Source organism: Ovis canadensis, chromosome 7 (genome assembly GCF_042477335.2).
Source record: "Ovis canadensis isolate MfBH-ARS-UI-01 breed Bighorn chromosome 7, ARS-UI_OviCan_v2, whole genome shotgun sequence".
NCBI lineage: Eukaryota > Metazoa > Chordata > Mammalia > Artiodactyla > Bovidae > Ovis > Ovis canadensis.
Window position 1 is genome coordinate 33,394,841 of NC_091251.1, and position 17,404 is coordinate 33,412,244.

The window sequence follows — 17,404 nt, forward strand, 5'->3', positions numbered from 1 at the left end:
GGCAGTGATTTTGTTTTTTTATTCTATACAAGTGGAGAAAGAGCCCCTGGGGATGGAGGGACAGATCCGCCCTCCCAGGAGAGGAGATCTGCAGAGCCAGCAGAGCCTCCCTCTCTCCAGGCTGCTCCCCCACTTCTGGTTCCCCGTGCCTCATCCTGCACCCCGGGGACAGGGGCTGGCAGAGGGGCTTGGGGGTGTGGGGGTGGGTGGGGGTCGGAGTCCTTGTGAGGCACATGTCGAGAGGAGGGCTGGGGAGGGTGCCGTAGCGGCTGTCAGTCTGTTCCCGGCTCGCTGGTTCCTGCTGGGAAAATCCAGGGAACCCTGTCTCCCCAGCAAGGAGAGCCAGCTGCCCCGTGCAGGGGCGCTGCGTCAGATGGATGGGTGGGCAGGGGGACCACCCTCTCACCGCCCCTCTGGCACCTGTGGGGTCAGGGGGCTGCCTTCTGTCAGGTTCCAGCTTGTCGCAGGACTGCGCCCGCCGTGTCCGCTTAGGCTTCAGGGGTGCAGTCCGGCGGCCTGGATCTGGGGCCCCTGCAGTGACAGTCAAGGCAGGCCTGGCATGTGAGTGGGGCTCCTGGACTGGGCGCTCACCCAGGCAGTGGCTCCTGGCTGTCTGCTACTCGTCCTGTGCCCAGGAAGGGACCTGACGGGGGGGTGGGCAGGGAGGCCCCAGAGGTACCCACAGCCCCTCTAGCAGGTGGCACACCTTGGATCTCAGGCTCCTCTTGGTCTTGCTGTGAGCCCAGCCGCAGCCGGGGTTTGTTCATTCCTGGGGCTGCACCCCCAGTCTCGACCTCCTCCCGGCCCCCTGGCTCCTGTGGGGGTCGGCGGCCCCTTGGCACAGCCACGGGCTTGGGGGGCTTCAGAGCTAACGGAGGGTCCTGCAGCTGGCAAAGAAGGAGGAGGCTGGGTCAATTAGTTTGTTCTTTTGCTTCATCAAAGGTCCCTCCCCACTGCCTTGCTGGCTCTCACCTTAGCATTCCTGGTGGGAACCGTCCTCTCTGGGAAGACAGCCCCCTCCCTTTCCTCCTCCCCATCTTGGGAGGCTGGGCTGGGGCTCTGGCAGCCGTGGTTGGGGGCGCTCTCCTCAGCTGGGGGATAGGGAGAGAGGAGAAACTGCAGGAAAAGACATCCTTGCATAGCCCTCCCAGTCCCCTGCCCCGGTAAAGCCCTGGAGGCCAGGACTTTCCCCTCCAAGCCCCTCTGCTCCTACGTCTCTGCCTTGGATGTCGCCTTCTGCTCTCCAGTTTCCTTTGCCCTTGGTCCCCAGGATCCTCCTGAGCCTGTCACCTCTGGAGAGCTCGGGCTGACCCTCTTGAAGAGCAGGGACAGAGCCAGGGTCTGGGGCCTGCTGGGTTCACAGGCATGGTTGCCCATCCAGGGCTGCAGTGCCCCGGGGCCCTGCCAAGGCTGCAGCCTGGCCTTCCTAGGACTCTCTGCCAGTCTGATTTAGGTGGTGAATCTTGAGGAGAGGTGCCTGGCATTCTGGCCGCACCCTAGCCCCGCCTTGTGGCTTTATGCACTCCAGACCCGAGGATATGTGATGTGGATGGGATTGTCTGTGTCTGTATTTGTGAGGTGCAGATAAGGAAGACCTGGAAGGTGCTGGCAGTAGGTGTGTGTTGGGGGGGGGACAGGGGGGAGCACCCCATCCCCCACAACCATGGTCTCCTAAATGAAAGCTGGAACCCCTCTTCGGGTGTCTTAACTAGTCTGCTTATGGGACAGGATCATCAGGGAAGATGTCCAGGTGATGTGTTGGCCTTGGAGGATGGGGCAGGTGCCCAGGCATTGCCAAGCCTCAGGCCAGCCTAGCTCTCCAGGGCACCCTCATGCCCTAGCCCTGGGGTGGGAGTGGAGGAGGGAAGAGAGTGTCAACCTCTCCAGGGAGATTTGTCCCTGTCAATATTGTTGGAGGGTCACATTCCAGGCCTGTGGGAACTGAGAATGATGCCAAGCTGACTGGTTTTCCGTTAGTGGCTCCCTAAATGAAAGGTGCTCTGAACCCAGCAGAAGGAAGGTGTCATACTATGATCCCCCACCCTTTATTCTGGAAGGTAAATTACTTGTTAGAGGTCAACACTACGGGCGGTGGCTGAGCCCAACTGAACACCCAGGGTGTCCGACCCCCAAGGCGGGGGGCTCTTGCCCCTTCTGGTTGGCACCTTTCTGTGTGGGCAGAGGATGGTCTGGTGAGCTATTTGTGGAGGAGACTGGAATGTTTGAGGTGGACCTGGTTGGTACTGCCCACCATTTCCCTAGCTGAGGTACAGAGAGAGGCCTTCTTTATGGAAGGTACCGTTCTGTTGATGGCCCCTGCTCTAGAGAATTCCCTGCGACCATCCATAAAGTTTTGTTCCCGTTGGCTCAGCCTGGCAAAGCACTTTTGTTCCGGGGGGCCTTTCTTTGGACCGGGTGGTTTGTTTTTTTTGGATGTAGTTTTATAGATACCCTGAAGCATCTTTACAGTGTTGACATTGTACTGCCCCACCTTGATTGGCTTGTCTGTTTGGCCTTCAGAGCTGCTGCCAGGAAAGAGGCTTTCCATACCTATGTGCCACGTGGCCTCTGCTCGGCGCATGGCACTGAAGCTCGGCTTGGTGCTTTGGGGGGGCGGCGGGGGCTTCCAGGCTCCAGGCCCTAGAGTGGAAGGAGAGGGTGGGAAAGAGAGAGGGGGGAAATGCATGTTAGGTGGGGCTCTGAGAGCGGGGTCAAAGGAAGGAAGTGAGGGCGCCCATTCTCACCTGCATCATCTGAAGAACGTCGTTTCTGCCAAGCCTGGACGCTGCCCTCCAGGTCTGGGCCTGTGCCCTGAAAGCACAGCTGAGTCAGGTCATAAAAAGTCTGTTCCGTGTGGGGACTGCGGTTAGCAAGGGGCTTCTGCTCTAGCATCTCATGTCATTGGTCTCTGACATTCAGACTCTTTTCCTCAAAGAATGATACCCATACCACCCCTAGGGGACATAAGAAATGGTTTACATGAATGAATATACTGTTATTTTAATATGTGTTTATTTTATGTGTTGTAGAAAAAACATGACTAGTACAAGCCTGTGATTTTAAAAGATGATAATGCTTAGGTCCAGACTGAGTTTAAAAAGGTGAGTTGATTTCAATAAAAATGTTATATAATAATGCCATGGTATGTGGATAAGGTTAAAGCAGTCATAAAGCTGGTGATCAAGTCACTAAAATTTGGGAAGCCCCTCTAGAAGTTAAGTATTTTGGGGGCCACACACTTTACAAGGAAACAGAGGCTCCGGAAGGTTAAGTGACTTGTCCAGGGTTCTGCACCAAGTGTAGGGGCAGAGCCACAGCACACACCTTCCTCCCCAAAGCACTGCTCTCTCCAGGGACCTACCAACCACAGGCCCATGGGGAGGGGAGGGGGGCAGGCCCATGGGGAGGGGAAGGGGGCAGGCCCATGGGGAGGGGAGGGGGGCAGGCAGGCCCATGGGGAGGGGAGGGGGGGGCAGGCCCATGGGGAGGGGAGGGGGGCAGGCCCATGGGGAGGGGAGGGGGGCAGGCCCATGGGGAGGGGAGGGGGGCAGGCCCATGGGGAGGGGAGGGGGGCAGGCCCATGGGGAGGGGAGGGGGACAGGCCCATGGGGAGGGGAGGGGGACAGGCCCATGGGGAAGGGAGGGGGCAGGCCCAAGGGGAAGGGAGGGGGCAGGCCCATAGGGAGGGGAGGGGGACAGGCCCATGGGGAGGGGAGGGGGCAGGCCCATAGGGAGGGGAGGGGGTTAGGCCCATGGGGAGGGGAGGGGGTTAGGCCCACGGGGAGGGGAGGGGGTTAGGCCCATGGGGAGGGGAGGGGGTTAGTCCCATAGGGAGGGGAGGGGGTTAGGCCCATGGGGAAGGGAGGGGGTTAGGCCCACGGGGAGGGGAGGGGGTTAGGCCCATGGGGAGGGGAGGGGGTAAGCAGGGACCTGCAGGACGCCCAGTTTGCCACCCTGGGCTCCTCTCACCTCTCGTTTCCCATCGAAGCTCCAACCCTTGGCTCTCCCCAACCCAGGAAGGGCAACACCGTGGACCCTCGGCTGCTGTGCTGTCCCGGGGGCCTGGCCTCCCTCCCCAGGCTCTGCCCCCTCAGTGTCCTGGAACAAGGTTACAGGTTTAGAAGCAGTTTCTTATGGAGAAGGGGCTCCTTACCTCTCCAAGTCCCCTGTCTGGAAGCCCTACCCAGACCCTCTGAGGAGTCCTTCCACTGCCCTCCTTTGCATGCTGGGAGTCTGGGTCACCAGGCTTAGCCCAAGGAGCCAAGGAGTGGAGACCTGGGATGACAAAGTTCTCCTGATCCCTAGTTCTAGCATCCTGCCACTAATTGCCTGGGGTGGATGGACTGTGTGGGGGCAGCAAACCAGGACTCAGAGCCCCTGCCTCACTTACCGTCTTCCTGCGGAAGGAAGGCCCCCGGCTCCCGCCAAATGTGGGGAGGAGGCTGCTTTCCTCCTCAGGGCTCCAGCAGGGGGAGGAGTTATTGCCAAGGCTGGGGGGATCTGGGCTGGGGGGGCTCTCCTGAGTTGGGGGTGGGGGTGGGGGAGGAGGGAGGAGGAGCCCGGTGGTGGGGGAGCCTGGCCCCCTGTCCCCCTTGAAGCTCCGGGGCCGGCGAAAGTGAAACAGGCCTCGGCGCCTTTTCTTCTGGAGCGGAGGCAGTGGCGGTTCGGACAGGCCTGGACGCAGGGTCCTCAGAGTCCGGGGGTAGCTGGGCAGGGTTGGGGTGAGTTAGTGACAAAGTCATGGGGAGAGCCCAGTGCCAGATGCTGAGGTCGTTAGCAGTTCTCAGAATCCCCCACTCTCTCTCATCTAGTGTTCCCTGCTGCTCATAACTCTGTCTACATATTCCCAGGGGTGGTGTCCTCACCTTTCCTGTCGTAACCCTCCAGCAGTCTCTTCCCTCCCAGGGACCCCTTCCCCCACCTCCTCTCAGCCTCTCCAAGTGACCCAGTTCCTTCAGGAGAGAGGCTGGGGCATCTGTGTAGGACAGTGACAGCATGTCCCCTCCAGGCCTGGTACCACTCTCATCCCATCCCAGGTCCTGCTACCCAACCCCCAGCTCCTGCAGTCCCACTCGGGTGGTTCCTTCCAGCTGTCCTGAGGAGATTCAGAGAGCAGGGGAACTAAGGGATGGGTGGGGAAGAAAGAGAATGTGGGGGGAAATGTCCCAGGGAGACTGCCACTGGAGAAACCTCCCTGGGTGGTGGGTGGACACAGGAGCTTTTCTAGGGCCTCGGGGCCTGCTGAAACTGGGGGTGTGCCTGGATGCTGCACCTGGAGCTTTCATCCATGACTCTTCTGCTGAAGAAGTCCTCCAGCCCCTCATCCAGGCGGGTGGCCATTCCGTTCTCCTGACGGGTCCCAGGTACTGGTGCCTGCTGGGAGGAAAGTCCTGTAGGATATATTATCTGAGTGAGGAAGCCCTCCTCCCCTCTATTCAAGGCTAGCCCCCTGGGACTTGACCTTGCCTCCTCCTGACCCCACGCAAACACAGACTTCAGGCTACATGAGTATCTCAAGCTTGGCGGCTCTTGACTCTCACCAAAATGAGAACTGCCACTGTCCAGCAGACAGATTTCCTATCTGTGACCAGGTCTAGCTCCTTCCAATCTGGATACTCCCTCCTCTGTTCCATGGCCTGCCTGGGCCCCCGCCCGATCCCACAAGGCGAGGACCTCTGGCATTGGTGTCCTAGAGCTAGAGTCCCTGGCTCTGGCATTGCTAAGTGAAGTCGGTCCTCTGGTGAGGCCTTAGGGACTCACACTGGGCCGACCAGGTCCTGGAGGGGTGGTCCTGGGGGGGCGGGGCCGCCCTTGTGTTTGATGCCTTAGTTTATAGCCATGAGTGGGCAGCTCAGATAGACCTTCCCAGGAACCACTAGCTGCAGGCTGGCTGCTCCCGAGTCCTGAGAACCAGCCAGGGGGGATTCCCAGGCTCCCCAGCTGACTTTCCATGTCCTGAGGGCTCCCACCTGTGGGGACAGCAGCGTTAGAGGGACTAGCAGGAGGGCTGGGGAGAGAGTAGGCTGGAGAGGCAGAGATAAAAGAAACAGAATCAGTGCCATTAGCACGGAGGCTGGAAGACTCACTAATGAAGGCAGACACTGGCCGGATCTTGCGGCAGCGTTTCTGCTTTTTGATGGCCATGGTGTCCTGCAGAGAGGGAGGAACGTGATGGGGCCAGGTGGCAAGTCCCAGGAGACTCACCTGGAGCCTCCCATCCCGCGTGAAGTCTTCTCTTTAGAGTCCATCCTGGCTCCCCGTCCTCAGGCAGCCGAGGCAATGGGACGAGGGAAGAGGCTGGGCGGGATCAGGGTGAGGGCATGAGACCCAGTGTGGGACAGAGGGTGGAGTCCAGGGACGTAGAAAGGGACAGTGGTTTGCAGGTTCGGGGGTAGGACCAAGGTTAAGGAGGGGAGTAGGGGTGCTCACGATGTTGGTTCCAAGCTCATCATCTGTGGTCTCCTCGTGGTCGTGGTTCCTGCCTCGGCCCCGGGAGGACGGATCTTGCCCTTGGCCTGGCCCCCCTGGTGGATCTGACAATGTTCTTAGCTGGGCCAGGTGTCGGGCCTAGGGAAGGACAGGTGTGAACAAGGAAGATCAAGATCCCAAGGAGGTTGCCCGCCTCCCAGGATCTTGATGGGGAGGGTTGGGGCGGGGGCAGGTGGGCTGATGTGGGATGGCGTAGAGGGCCTCCCTGGGCCTGGTGGAGGCTCAGAAGTCTTACCAGGCTCTTGTGGGAGTGGTATAGCTCCTGCAGGATCTCGTCTACTATGGAGTTGGTCAAGTAGGTGACGACTGAGAGCTTCACTTCACTGTGGGCACAGGGGCAGCTATTCAGCTCCCCCTCCCCACCTCGGAGTCTCTGCCCCAGCCTTTCCCAGATGCCTGAGGGAGTGGGCCAGCTGCCCTGGCTGCCCACAGAGAACACAGCTGCTGTACCCTGGGTCTGTACACAGCCCAGGTACCCTGGGTCTACCACTCAGCTCCTTCCAGCCTGGGGGTATGTGGATGAGAAGGGTGGACAAAAAGGAACCGAGGAGAAAGAGGAGCACGGGGGCTCTGGGTCAGGCCCCTGGAGCTCCAGGGCAACAGAGAGAGGTAAGCTAAGTTGCTGAGTGAATTCTGCTGGCCTCAGCTGGCATCATTGACTCAATGGATACGAGTGTGAGCAAACTCCAGGAGATAGTGAAGGACAGGGATGCTTGGAGTGCTGTAGTCCAAAGGGTTGCAAAGAGTTGGACACAACTGAGTGACTGAACAGCAACAACTGCTGGAAGAGCAGGAACCAGTACTTCTTGAGCTTGCCTATTTCACAGGTTTGCATTATAATTTTCCTTCATTTCCTTGTCTTGAGAGGTGGTACCCAGACTGGAATGAAAGAGTGCTCTAGGGGCCACGAAACCTTGGGGGGATAGGCAGTGCAGTCCATGTTCTCATATTCTTTGCCCCTGCCTCTGAGGAGGCTGTGCTTTGTTTCTAGAGGTCAACTCCTGGGGTCTGTGTGCGGCTGTGTGTACGTGTGCACCTGTGTGCACTGTCTGGACTCCTAAACCCCAGCTCAGCAATTACACTTCTAGGGCAAAGACCAGTCAGACCCTAAATAGCAAGGTTGCAGTTGGTAAAGATTCATCTCTTATAATGGAGATTGTCATTCATTATTCATTGCTGATAGCTGGGCCCCGGAGTCCCTAAGTGCTCAAGGCCAAGTCCAGCCCGTCCCAGCCCCGCCCCTGCCTCTCACTCCAGCTTGTTCTGAATATCCTGTCCCGCCTGCTCCAGTAGCGCCCCGCGGATGAAGTTCCGGGGCACGGTGACACGCTCGGCCACGTTGCTCAGCATCTTGTTGTGCCCTTCGGCCACCCGCATGGCCACGGGGCATAATTCCTGCGTCAGGCTGACCATGGACTCCAGGATCACCTAGCGTGGGAGGAAAGGAGGCCAGAGCCCCAAGGAGGTCAGGACTTGCCCCACAATGGAAGAGACTGCAGCGTGTCTAGCTCATCAAGGTCACAGGGCAGGTTAGCAGCAGAGCCCTGGACTCTCAGGCCTCCCCACATCCTGCTCAGCGTTCCTGCCAACCCACCACATGGACACATGGACAGGGGAGAGTCAGTCTAAGGATCAGAGTCCAGAGGGAGAGGTCAGAGCTCAGGGGCTAAGGCTGAAAGGAGCAGCAAACATCCGAGCCCAGTTTTCTGGTGATGCCTGGGGCAGTGGGCGTGTAGGTGGTCTTCTGCGCTTTCTTCTTGCCCACAGTAATCCCCCTGTGCTGACCTCTGCCCTCAGCTAAGGGCCTTGGTCAGCACTGGGCTCCTCCCCTGGGACTTGCCTGCAGCTCCTTGTCCACAGCCTTGGACACCTCGCTGGCCACTGACTCCAGCCTCTGCCGCACAGGCCCGTCATTGGCCAGCATGTGGCCCAGCTCGTAGAGGCTGGGAAACAGCTGGAAAAGGAACAGGGTCTGATCAGAAAGCCAGAATCGGGCCTCGCTGGGTCCCTGGGGGCCCTGGGCTAGGAGGGTAGATGCACGGGGCAGGGGCTGGATGCTCCTGGGTTGGCACGTGGCCTTCCTGTCCTCTCCAGACTGTCAAGGGAGGGCAGGGCTGCAGAACGCTCACCGCCCGGGAGTTCTTGGCATCCTTGATGAGATCCCGGGCGTAGAGCAGCTCGTCTTGCACAGGCTCCAGGGGGCACAGCCTCAGGGCCCGGACCTCCTCCTGCACCCGTCCGCACAGTCGCTGCAGCATCTGCAGCACAGTGGCAGGAGTGTCAGGGGGCACCCCCGCCTCTTCACCTTCCCAGGTAGGCCCTGGGTGCCCCATTTCTGGGCTCCCTTGGACCATGTTGCTGGTGCCGCCACTGACGGGGCAAGGGTGACGTCTGCCGATGGCCTGTCCCCTCCTCTTCTTGGGAGGCTGTTCTTGAACACTCAGCAGAGCTCCCACAGTCCTGGGACCCCTTGTCCGAGACCCCTGCTGTTTGCCCACGTGTTCTCTCACGTTGGGGCCCACGTTCTGCACGTCTGTTTTGTTTGCTCTCTCACACGCTCAGTCCAGCTGCAGGCACCTCAGGATGCCTCTCTCCTGACCCCTCCCCACCCCCACCCCCACACTCCAACACATCACCCCTGTGCTCCCCGCATGCCCACGTGCGCCCCCATGTCCCCGAGGGAAACGTTTACTTGCTCGGCGCTGCTGGTCACCAGGCCCTGCTGCAGCCTGAAGGCCTGCTCCTGGGGGCATGTCTGGGAGTGATTGTTCCTCACCAGGCACCACTGGATCTAGAGATGATGGGTGGGTGGGGTCAGGACCAGGGCAGGCAGGCTGGCCCCTGCCCCCAGGGATCCACCCTGCTCAGGCTACCACCTTCTGCCAGACATCCTCGGTGCGCTCGGGGGCGCTGCGGTAGGCTTGGGAGATGTCGCTCACCGGGAAGGACATGAAGCGCAGCGTGTGGTTGCTGTGGGACAGAGTGGCACAGCTGGGTGGGGAGGAGGTGGCAGGGCAGGCTTCTGCTACCCACACCCCGCTCTTTCTGACCATGTCCCTCCATGGTCCTCCTTAACATTTCTATGCAATTAGGTCAGATGTGCTGGATTGGGGCTTGTGAAGTTCAGGCTGGATCCAGATACAGGGAGGCTAGGGGCTTGGTTAGGGCAGGGCCCTAGCCTACTCACCTCTCCAGGGCCCTCGCAATGTCCAGAAAGCCCAGGGCGGATGTATTGTTCCGATCCCAGAGGATAGTTCTGGGGAAAGGGTGGGCATCAGCTTGTTACCCCTCCTACTGGGCCTCTCTTAGGGAGCAGGGACAGGCCTGTCGGGAGCCCTCCCACCTTTCCTGGTTAATGAGGCTGATTCAGAGATAGTCCTGGGACTATAGGTCTCCTGGAAACTGGGGTATTAGCAGTGAGGTAGTAGGGAGGGCAGGTATGTGTGTTTGGGGGAGGGCTGGGGCTCCAGGTGAGAGGGTCAAGGCGTGGGCCCCACCTGAGGGAGGAGTTTATCTGCAGGGCCTTAGACAGCATCTTGGCCCCGATGTCCTCCATGCCATTGCCACTCAAATCCACCTTCGCCAGGCAGGTGTTGCTGCCCAGGGCATTGATGAGGATGCTGGTGCGAAGCTTCAGCCGGGAGTCTGCCACCGACAGTGACTGCAGGGACTGTGTGGGCAAGTGGGGGGTTGGACCCAGTCCCTGCAGCCCCCGTCACTGCAGGTCCCCTCCCAGGCCCTGGCACTCACACAGTCCTCTTCCTGGATCAGCTGTACCAGCTTGTGGAGGATCTCCTCCAGGGTCCTGCGGGGAGTCGGGGCTCAGAGTAGGAGGGGAGGGGGCTGGGGTCATGCTACTGGAGCAGCAGAAAGGTGCTCAGGGGTGATATAGTGAGCCAAAAGGATAGGCCAATGATGGAGCCTGGTCTGTGGGTATAGGGAGGGGGGCCTCACTTGGCCTTGACGTTGAAGTTCTTGCCCAGGAACAGGTGCTTGAGAGACTTGTTCTTCCCAAGTGCAGGCACCAGTGTCAGGAGGTCCGAGTCGAACCCTGGCAGGCAGATGGAGAGGCCTGGACTTGAGGCCCGAAGCTCACTGGAGTCATCTGAGGGTTTCTCCCCCAGGCTCCAGGCCCCTGCCCCCACCTGGCCCCCAGGAAGGGAGGGGCCCCCACTCACCATTGTCTGACAGATCCAGGCTGCCCACACAGGTGACAGCCCCCAGCTGCTCCTGCAAAGCCTGGGCTCCAGCTGAGCGAAGCTGTAGGGACACAGTGAGGGTGAGGCAGGAGGCAGGGACTGGGGTGGAAGATAGGGCCCCTCTAATGCTCAGAGATAAGAGGAGTCATTCCAGGATTCAAGGTCAAATCGGGTCTCGGGAGTGAAATCAGGAGGCCCCTTCTCCACACCAGATCCTTCCCCGGGGCTTTTCCCTTCCTTCAGCCAGAAAAATCTCTGGGCTGGTACTCTGGAGACAGCCTGCTCCTGCCATCTGCTGGGAAAGCCTGGTATTTCTCATCCCCAAGCGGTCAGGGAGGGGATACCGGAGACTGGAAATGACCTCTAGAAAGAGTGGAGGTGCGGTCAGGTTGTGGGGCTGCAGAGGGATAGTGCAGAGGCAACAGGGAGTCAGAGCTTGACTTAGGTCAGAGAGATGAATGGCAGGGGAAGGAGGGCCCACCTCACAGCTGCTGAGGTCCAGGTGCAGATCGCTGAGGTGACTGTTGAGGGACAGGCCCTGGAGCAGCGCCCTGTGGGAGGAAGGTTAGCGGGCTCACCTTTACCCTTCGCCCCTTCTCCCAGGGCTCCCCGTCGGACGCCCCCAACCCTGCACCCACCCGACCTGAGGGCCTCCAGGGGCAGCCTCGTGGCCGACAGGTTGACGTGGCTCAGAGTGTAGGCGCTGCTGAAGAACTGCTTGAAGGCCGGGGGGGCCTCCCGGCCCTTCCTGCGGAGATGTCTGCGGTCAGCAAGGGAGGGGGTGTCCATGGCGTGCCCCTCCCCTCCCCACACCCCTGCGCTCCCACCTGTGGGAGCAGCTGTTTCGCGCCAGGTTGAGGTAGGTGAGGTGGGAGCAGCAGCCGTGGAGCAGGGCGCCCAGAAGCTGTGGGGGAGACAGGGCGCATCTCACAGGGCTGGGAGGGCTGCCGGGAGGGGTAGAGAGGACTCCCTCCTTCAACCCCACCGAGGTCCTGGCGCTTCACCCTCTGTGGTCAGTCTGTGAAAGTCCCGCTGTGCCTGCCCCACTTAGCCTCTTCAAGCCTCAGTTTCCCCTCTGTGGAAAGTGGGTCTCCTCCCACCCACCTGCCTGGCCCCAGGGATGTGAGAGGCTCATAGGCAGTGGATGTGTTAAAGCTAGGGCCACCACAGGCTTATAAGGTGGCTGGTTCAAGTTAGGGAAGGAGTCCTTTCCTCCGGGGAGACTCAGCCCTGCGCTGGGGTGCACAGCCAGGGGATGGATCCAGGCTGGCTTTCAGGCACAGCCAGCACAACCTTGGGCAGCGTAAAGACAAAGTGCCACACAGGGGTGAGCTTTGGGGTCGCTTTGGAATTTTGCTGAACCTGAAGCCATCCTGCCAGCTCGGCCCACCTCTGTACTCAGAGTACAGAGACCAGAGAGTACAAGGTGAGGCACAGACCACCCTGGCCTCCCCAAGTCCCTGCAGGCTGGCGCCCCCATCACCAACCCCTCACCGAGTCGATGGTGCAGTCGGTCCCTGCCAGGTCCAGGTGTACCAGGGCATTGGGCTGGGCCAGGAAACTGTAGAGGGCCTGGGAAGGAAGGACAGAGGGGGCTGCAGGGGGAGGGGTGACAGAGCCCCTCCCCTCCCCAGGGCTAAAGGGCAGAGACTCCAGGCCCTGAGTGTATTTCTGCAGGGACTTGAGGAGCCGTTCATAGACTCACATTGGCCTCGTCGGTGGCGAGCAGCCCAGGGTTCTTGCTCAGGTCCAGGTACCGGAGGGAGCTGGCAAAGGCCGGGTTGGCCCCAAAGGTCTGGCCCAGTGCTTGGAGCCCTGAGCACAGCAGGCACTGGGCTGAGTTGGCCCCCATCCCCACCTCTCCCCCTTGCACACAACTCTTCCCCACTCCCCAGCTGTGCTCCCATCCCTTCTGTGATCTTTGGGATGCCATGTGCATGGGTGGGGCCTCTGGGACTTGATACTCAGGTAGTACAGGGCAGGGGAGGGGTCAGGGGCCAGAGGTCAGGGGTCCCGGGGCAAGTACCTCGAGGGGAGATGGCAGTCTTGGCCAGGCACAGTTTGGTGAGGCCAGTGGGGAAGCAGAGGAGCTGCTGGCTCAGACTGAGGAAACCTGGGGAGTGGAGAGAGAAAGGGGGCTCCCTGAGAGATAGGCAGTGGGGGCAGGCGGTGTAGTCAGACAGGGGGCTTGAGTGGAATGTGGGCCTGGGGTCTAGGATGGAGGTACTGGGATAGGGGCTGGCATCAGGTTGGAGAGCCCCTGTTCAGCCCTGGGTTGGGCTCTGGGCTGGGCTGGGGGGGTCTGCATTGCGGTGGGGGCAGGATTCAGGGCCAGGGCTCACCCTTGTCCTCGATGGGGTTGTGGGACAGAGTGAGGGCATGCAGCACACAGCTCCCGTTCTCCCCAAACACCCCGGCCAGCTTCTGGACAAAGTCCCTTCAGGGAAGGGGAGGAAGGACGTGTTTGTCCCAGGCTCTGGGCTTCCCCTCCTCCTCCATCTGCCTGCCTGGCTGGGGCTGCGATGGTCAGCGGTCCCCGCAGGTGGGGAGCAGCTTGGGGCCTGCAGGGAGCCTGCTGTCACTCAGGAGTACCTGGGAAGTGGTGCTGAGACAAAGCCTGGCTGTGGGTCCTCGAGACCGGAGCAGAGTAGTCTGCTCTGCAGCTGACGGCAGGAGGGGATGGGGCTCGGAGATACTGGGAAAGGCCGTGGAGCTGGGGGTCGGGAGGCTTAGGTGGGACTTGCTGCGTGCCCTCTTTGGGCCTCAGTCTCCTCTTCTGTAAAGTGAGGAGCTGGATGAGATGGTTCTACATCACGAGGCCTATATCATGCCCTGAGGTTCTGGGACCCTAAGACTATATCAAGGGGCACCACTGCCCAAGGAGGAGGCTGGCCTCACGTCTTAAGTCCGGCGTTGTCCAGCACCAGCTCTTCAAGGCTCCCCGACTTGCTCAGGGTGTGTAGCACCTGTTCTAGCACTTCAGAGCCCTGGGGGCAGAGGGGGTCGTGTGGTCAGGAGCCAGAGGGGGCACCACTCTCCTGTCCCCCATTCCTCCTAGACCCTACCAGCCGCAGGTCTTTGCAGTAGAGTTTGGTGAACCATTGGTTGTAGGCCAGGGCTGCCACCATTAGGGCCAAGTCTCTGTGGGAAGATTGATGGGGGCAGGAAAGTGGTGAGCAGGTGACCGGGGCAGGAAAGAAGAGACGAAGGATGGGGTGGTTGGAAGCCTAGATGGGTGGAGGGCAGTGGGTGTGGGGGCTGGGAGACAGAGCCCAGGCTGGGTGGGGCCAGAAGGGAGAGGCTAGAGGGCTGAGGCTAGAATGCGGGGTTAAGTCTCTATCCCATCTACTTACCGGCTCTCCAAGTGGCTGAAATCCAAAAGATTGAACTCTCGGTTATCCTCGGCATGATAGATGGTGTCCACATCCTTGGAGAGGTGGAACTGGCTCGCATATGCTCCCCTCCTCCTTGGCCCCTCCCTCCAGGTCCCGCCTGCCCGCCTGCCAGGTCCCTGCCCAAACGCACCCATTGCACCTCTTCGCGGCAGTGCAGCCCATTGTAGTCGCACAGGGCAGCGTAGGTCTCAGAGAAGCCACCTGTGGGGCAGGAGATGGGCTGGCTCCTTAAAGGCTAAGGGATTGGGGAAGAGACTTGGAGCGTTCAAGGAAAGGTCAAGGTCATTTTATGTGCCAGTGTCTTGGGCTCCTGCAGCATCATGAACCTCCGAGGTCTGGGAGCTGTGGAGCCTCAAGCCCTATCCACAGAGACTCTGAGCAAGGGGCAGGGTGATGTAGGCCCCCTTTCCCTCGAGCCTGCCCCTGCTCACCGCAGACACTGTGGGTGGTGGATGTGGAAGTCTCAGAGTTGGGGGACGTGTCTCGGGGCCCGTCCGGGGTGTCTGCATTTCCACGCCGGATTAGACTCCTGGAAAAACAACAAATCCATCGCAAGACGGGTGGAAAGAGGCTCTCAACTCTTCCTCTGTTACAGCTTCTGGATCCCTAGGAAAAGCAGGACTGGGGACATGCGAGCTCTTCTCCTTGGTGTCACAGGGTCCCAGGACCAGGGGAAGGAGGGAGCGGGGAGGGGGCTTCTTTACTGTCTGACCCCTGAGAGACTCCTCCTTTGCCACTCACCCAGGGCCAGGGCAGACCTTGGAGAGGGCAGAGCTCACATGCCGTGTCACCTGGTCCACGCTCTCAGCTGACGGCAGCCGCATGCTCACGATGCCACGCTCCGTCTCCACGAGGATCTGGGAGAGAGGGAGCGGCAGGGACTCAGACACAGGCTCCCTCCTCCTGCTGGCCCAGGAGTGGGGCCCACGCTCCAGTGCTCACCTGGTTCTGACTGAGCGTGTTGAAGGCGCGGATCTCTAGGACATTGAAGGAGCTCTCCACCTGAGGGGTGGGGGCATGGGAATGTGCAGCTCCTGGTCAGGGCCTGGCTGCTGGGCTCAGAGGAGGGCACCCTGGGTGTTCTCCCACTCATCAGCCCAACTCACCTTGGCTGGGACTTTAAGGGGGAAGAGGTGGAGACGCCAGGAGGTCAGGGCCTTCAGAGAGGGAAAAATAGAGCGTCAGCAGCAAATGGTAGTTTCCTGGGCTTTAGTCCCCTTGCCCTCTGTCAGCCTCCTCAGCCCATGTGCACCCCCTGCCAGCTGGCCTTCTGCTTTGAAAGTCCCTGCTTCTCTCTTATGCCCTACCCCAGGTTCCTGGACATCCAGCTAGTCCAGCCTCCCCCTCCCACAGGCTATGTCTTCTCAGCACTCCTCCACCTCTGTCTCCTTTGCCCCCCAGGTTCCTTGCCCTTACCAGCCCAGGTGCCCTTGATTCCCCCTCCCCTCCCCCAGTCCAGCCCTCACCAGTACTCGGTCCTCGAATTTCTTGGGCTTTGTCTCCAGCTTCACGCGATGTTGTTGGAGCACAGCCCCTTGGCTCAGGCACCTCCGGATGCTGTCTGCAGGTGGGTAGTAGGCTGCTCAGGGCCCCTCTTACCCTAGCCGCCCCCACATACCCAAGGCCCTCCAGGGGTAGGGTCAGAGAGGAGGAGACAGAATCAGAGAGAGATGAAGAAGAACAGGAATTGAGACCTTTCCTTCTTGGGTAACTTTTTCTATTAGAAAGGCAGGGGTGCTACGGAAAAAACTCTGGCTTCTGATGTCCCTGAGTTGAGGGACAGCAGTTGGGTGGCACTCTGGGAGAGCGTGAAGGATTTTCCCAACCCGTGCACTCCAGCAGCTGTCAACCCATACAGAGTGAGTCAGTGTGTAGGGGCGCGGGGGTGTCCCACTACATGCTTGATGGTCTGGTGTGGTGTCTGCCTTTTACTATGTGTGTAAAGAAGATGCCAGGGAGCTTGTGTTGAGGATGGGTAAGTGTGAATGAGTATGCTGTACTTGCAGTTGTGAAAGGGGCACAGAGCCAGCCAGTTCTCCTGTGGGTGGGGGGTAGGGAGGTAGGAAGGAGTTAGTGTTTAAATGAGTCCCATATCCATCTGCTGGAGAATCATCCAGATATCCCAGTGTGCGTGTGTGTGTGTGTGTGTGTGCAGTTTCTGTAAAGTGTGTGTGTGTGTGCAGTTTCTGTAAAGATGTGTGTACACACATCTCACAACTGTGCTTGTGTGCCTCTGGAGGTGTGGGAGATCAGCATGGTGTAGCGCGCCTCTGAGTATCCTTGAGAGTCCTGGTCTCTGCGTGGGCTAGCCTGTGCTCCCACCTCTGAGGGTCAGGGTTGCGGCTGTGCTGGGGGGTCGGTCTTGGTTTGGAACAGTCTGAAAACCAGGCAAACAGGAGAGGCCTTGAGGTGTGGGTGTGGGGTAGAGAGCAGGGGGCAGGCTGGTATGGGGGTTGTTGTAGGTGAGCTGCAGAGACCCTGCTCCCGGTTTCAGCTCCAGTCCAAGTCCTCTTCCCTGACTCCCGTCTTTGCCCCCACTGGCCTGGGCACAGCCCGGCTTCTTGAGGGGCTCTTTGGAGCCAGTTCCGGGGCGGGGCCGGGAGGAGGGAGGGTGTTGAGCCCGGAGGCGGTCAGGACCTGGGGCAGCTCCCATCACCCGGCGGGGCGGGCCTGGCCCCGCCCGGCGGGGGAAAGGGGACTCTCCGCCGGGGAGACTGGATGCTTCGCCTAGGGATGGGCCAGGATAGCTGAGAGTCAGCCCCAGGGAGCGTGAAGGGACTGCACCTGTCACTGAAGATCGGGACGGGCGGCTCTGGGACAGGTAGGTCCTGACGGGTGAGGCGAGGGGGCAGCGGAGGATGCTCTGGGGACAGCGATGCCCCGAGCTGGGATGCAGGGGCAGGGGGCTGCCCTGGAACCGGGATGCATGAGGGGCGGAGGGACCGGGCTGTACCGCGAGGAGGAACGCACTAGGGCTGGGAGGCTCCCGGACGGAGCGTCCCAGAGACCACCGCAGCCTCGTACCTTGCAGCTCGCGGGTGAGCTCCGCGCTGGACTTGGCCATGGCGGCCGCTGCTGCCGCTGTTGCTGCAGAGGAGCCGCCGTCACCGCCGCCAGGGAGCCGTGGCACATGCTAGACTCGGCTCCGGCAGGGCCCGGGCGCTGAGCGCTGCAGCAGCCGCGGAGCCCGCTCCTGTCAGGGGCGGCTGCGCGAGCGCTCCTCCCCCCGCCTCGGAGCGCCGGGTCTCCCGCCCCGCCCGGAGAGGTGCCGGATTGAGCATGCGCGCCGCGCCTCCAGGCCGCGTGAGACCCTGCGCGCGC

General features: G+C 60.6%; 1 protein-coding gene across 5 annotated transcripts; it reads right to left on the reverse strand.

Annotated features, from left to right (window-relative positions):
- On the reverse strand, positions 1–17,281 carry CARMIL3 (capping protein regulator and myosin 1 linker 3). Of its 5 annotated transcripts, none has more exons than XM_069595602.1 (40): positions 17,108–17,281; positions 15,550–15,644; positions 15,190–15,240; positions 15,026–15,085; positions 14,825–14,940; positions 14,515–14,612; positions 14,214–14,284; positions 14,042–14,115; positions 13,754–13,829; positions 13,587–13,675; positions 13,031–13,125; positions 12,715–12,801; positions 12,394–12,503; positions 12,183–12,260; positions 11,516–11,592; positions 11,332–11,436; positions 11,170–11,239; positions 10,668–10,749; positions 10,444–10,540; positions 10,240–10,294; positions 9,987–10,159; positions 9,677–9,745; positions 9,366–9,459; positions 9,182–9,280; positions 8,619–8,747; positions 8,330–8,443; positions 7,742–7,917; positions 6,725–6,812; positions 6,430–6,567; positions 6,087–6,150; positions 5,761–5,969; positions 5,273–5,373; positions 4,391–4,706; positions 3,970–4,098; positions 2,745–2,811; positions 2,551–2,640; positions 973–1,091; positions 707–887; positions 421–531; positions 1–298 (listed from the first exon to the last, which is right to left on the reverse strand). In XM_069595602.1, the coding sequence occupies exons 1-40, from the start codon at positions 17,145–17,147 to the stop codon at positions 273–275; spliced, it is 4,119 nt and encodes a 1,372-aa protein (XP_069451703.1). In that variant the 5' UTR covers positions 17,148–17,281; the 3' UTR covers positions 1–272. The 5 variants fall into 5 exon arrangements, with proteins under 5 accessions (XP_069451703.1, XP_069451702.1, XP_069451704.1 ...); XM_069595601.1 differs by having other exon boundaries at positions 1–301; XM_069595603.1 differs by having other exon boundaries at positions 707–881; positions 5,273–5,376.
- Between the last annotated feature and the right edge of the window lie 123 nt (positions 17,282–17,404).

Excerpts from the sequence above, each read along its gene's own strand:
- CARMIL3 (XM_069595599.1), bottom strand. The coding sequence starts at position 17,147 with ATGGCCAAGTCCAGCGCGGAGCTCACCCGCGAGCTGCAAG. Across the intron at positions 15,086-15,189 it reads CCCTTAAAGTCCCAGCCAAG|GTGGAGAGCTCCTTCAATGT; the intron begins GTGAGTTGGGCT and ends CCCACCCCTCAG. Across the intron at positions 14,941-15,025 it reads ACACGCTCAGTCAGAACCAG|ATCCTCGTGGAGACGGAGCG; the intron begins GTGAGCACTGGA and ends CCTCTCTCCCAG.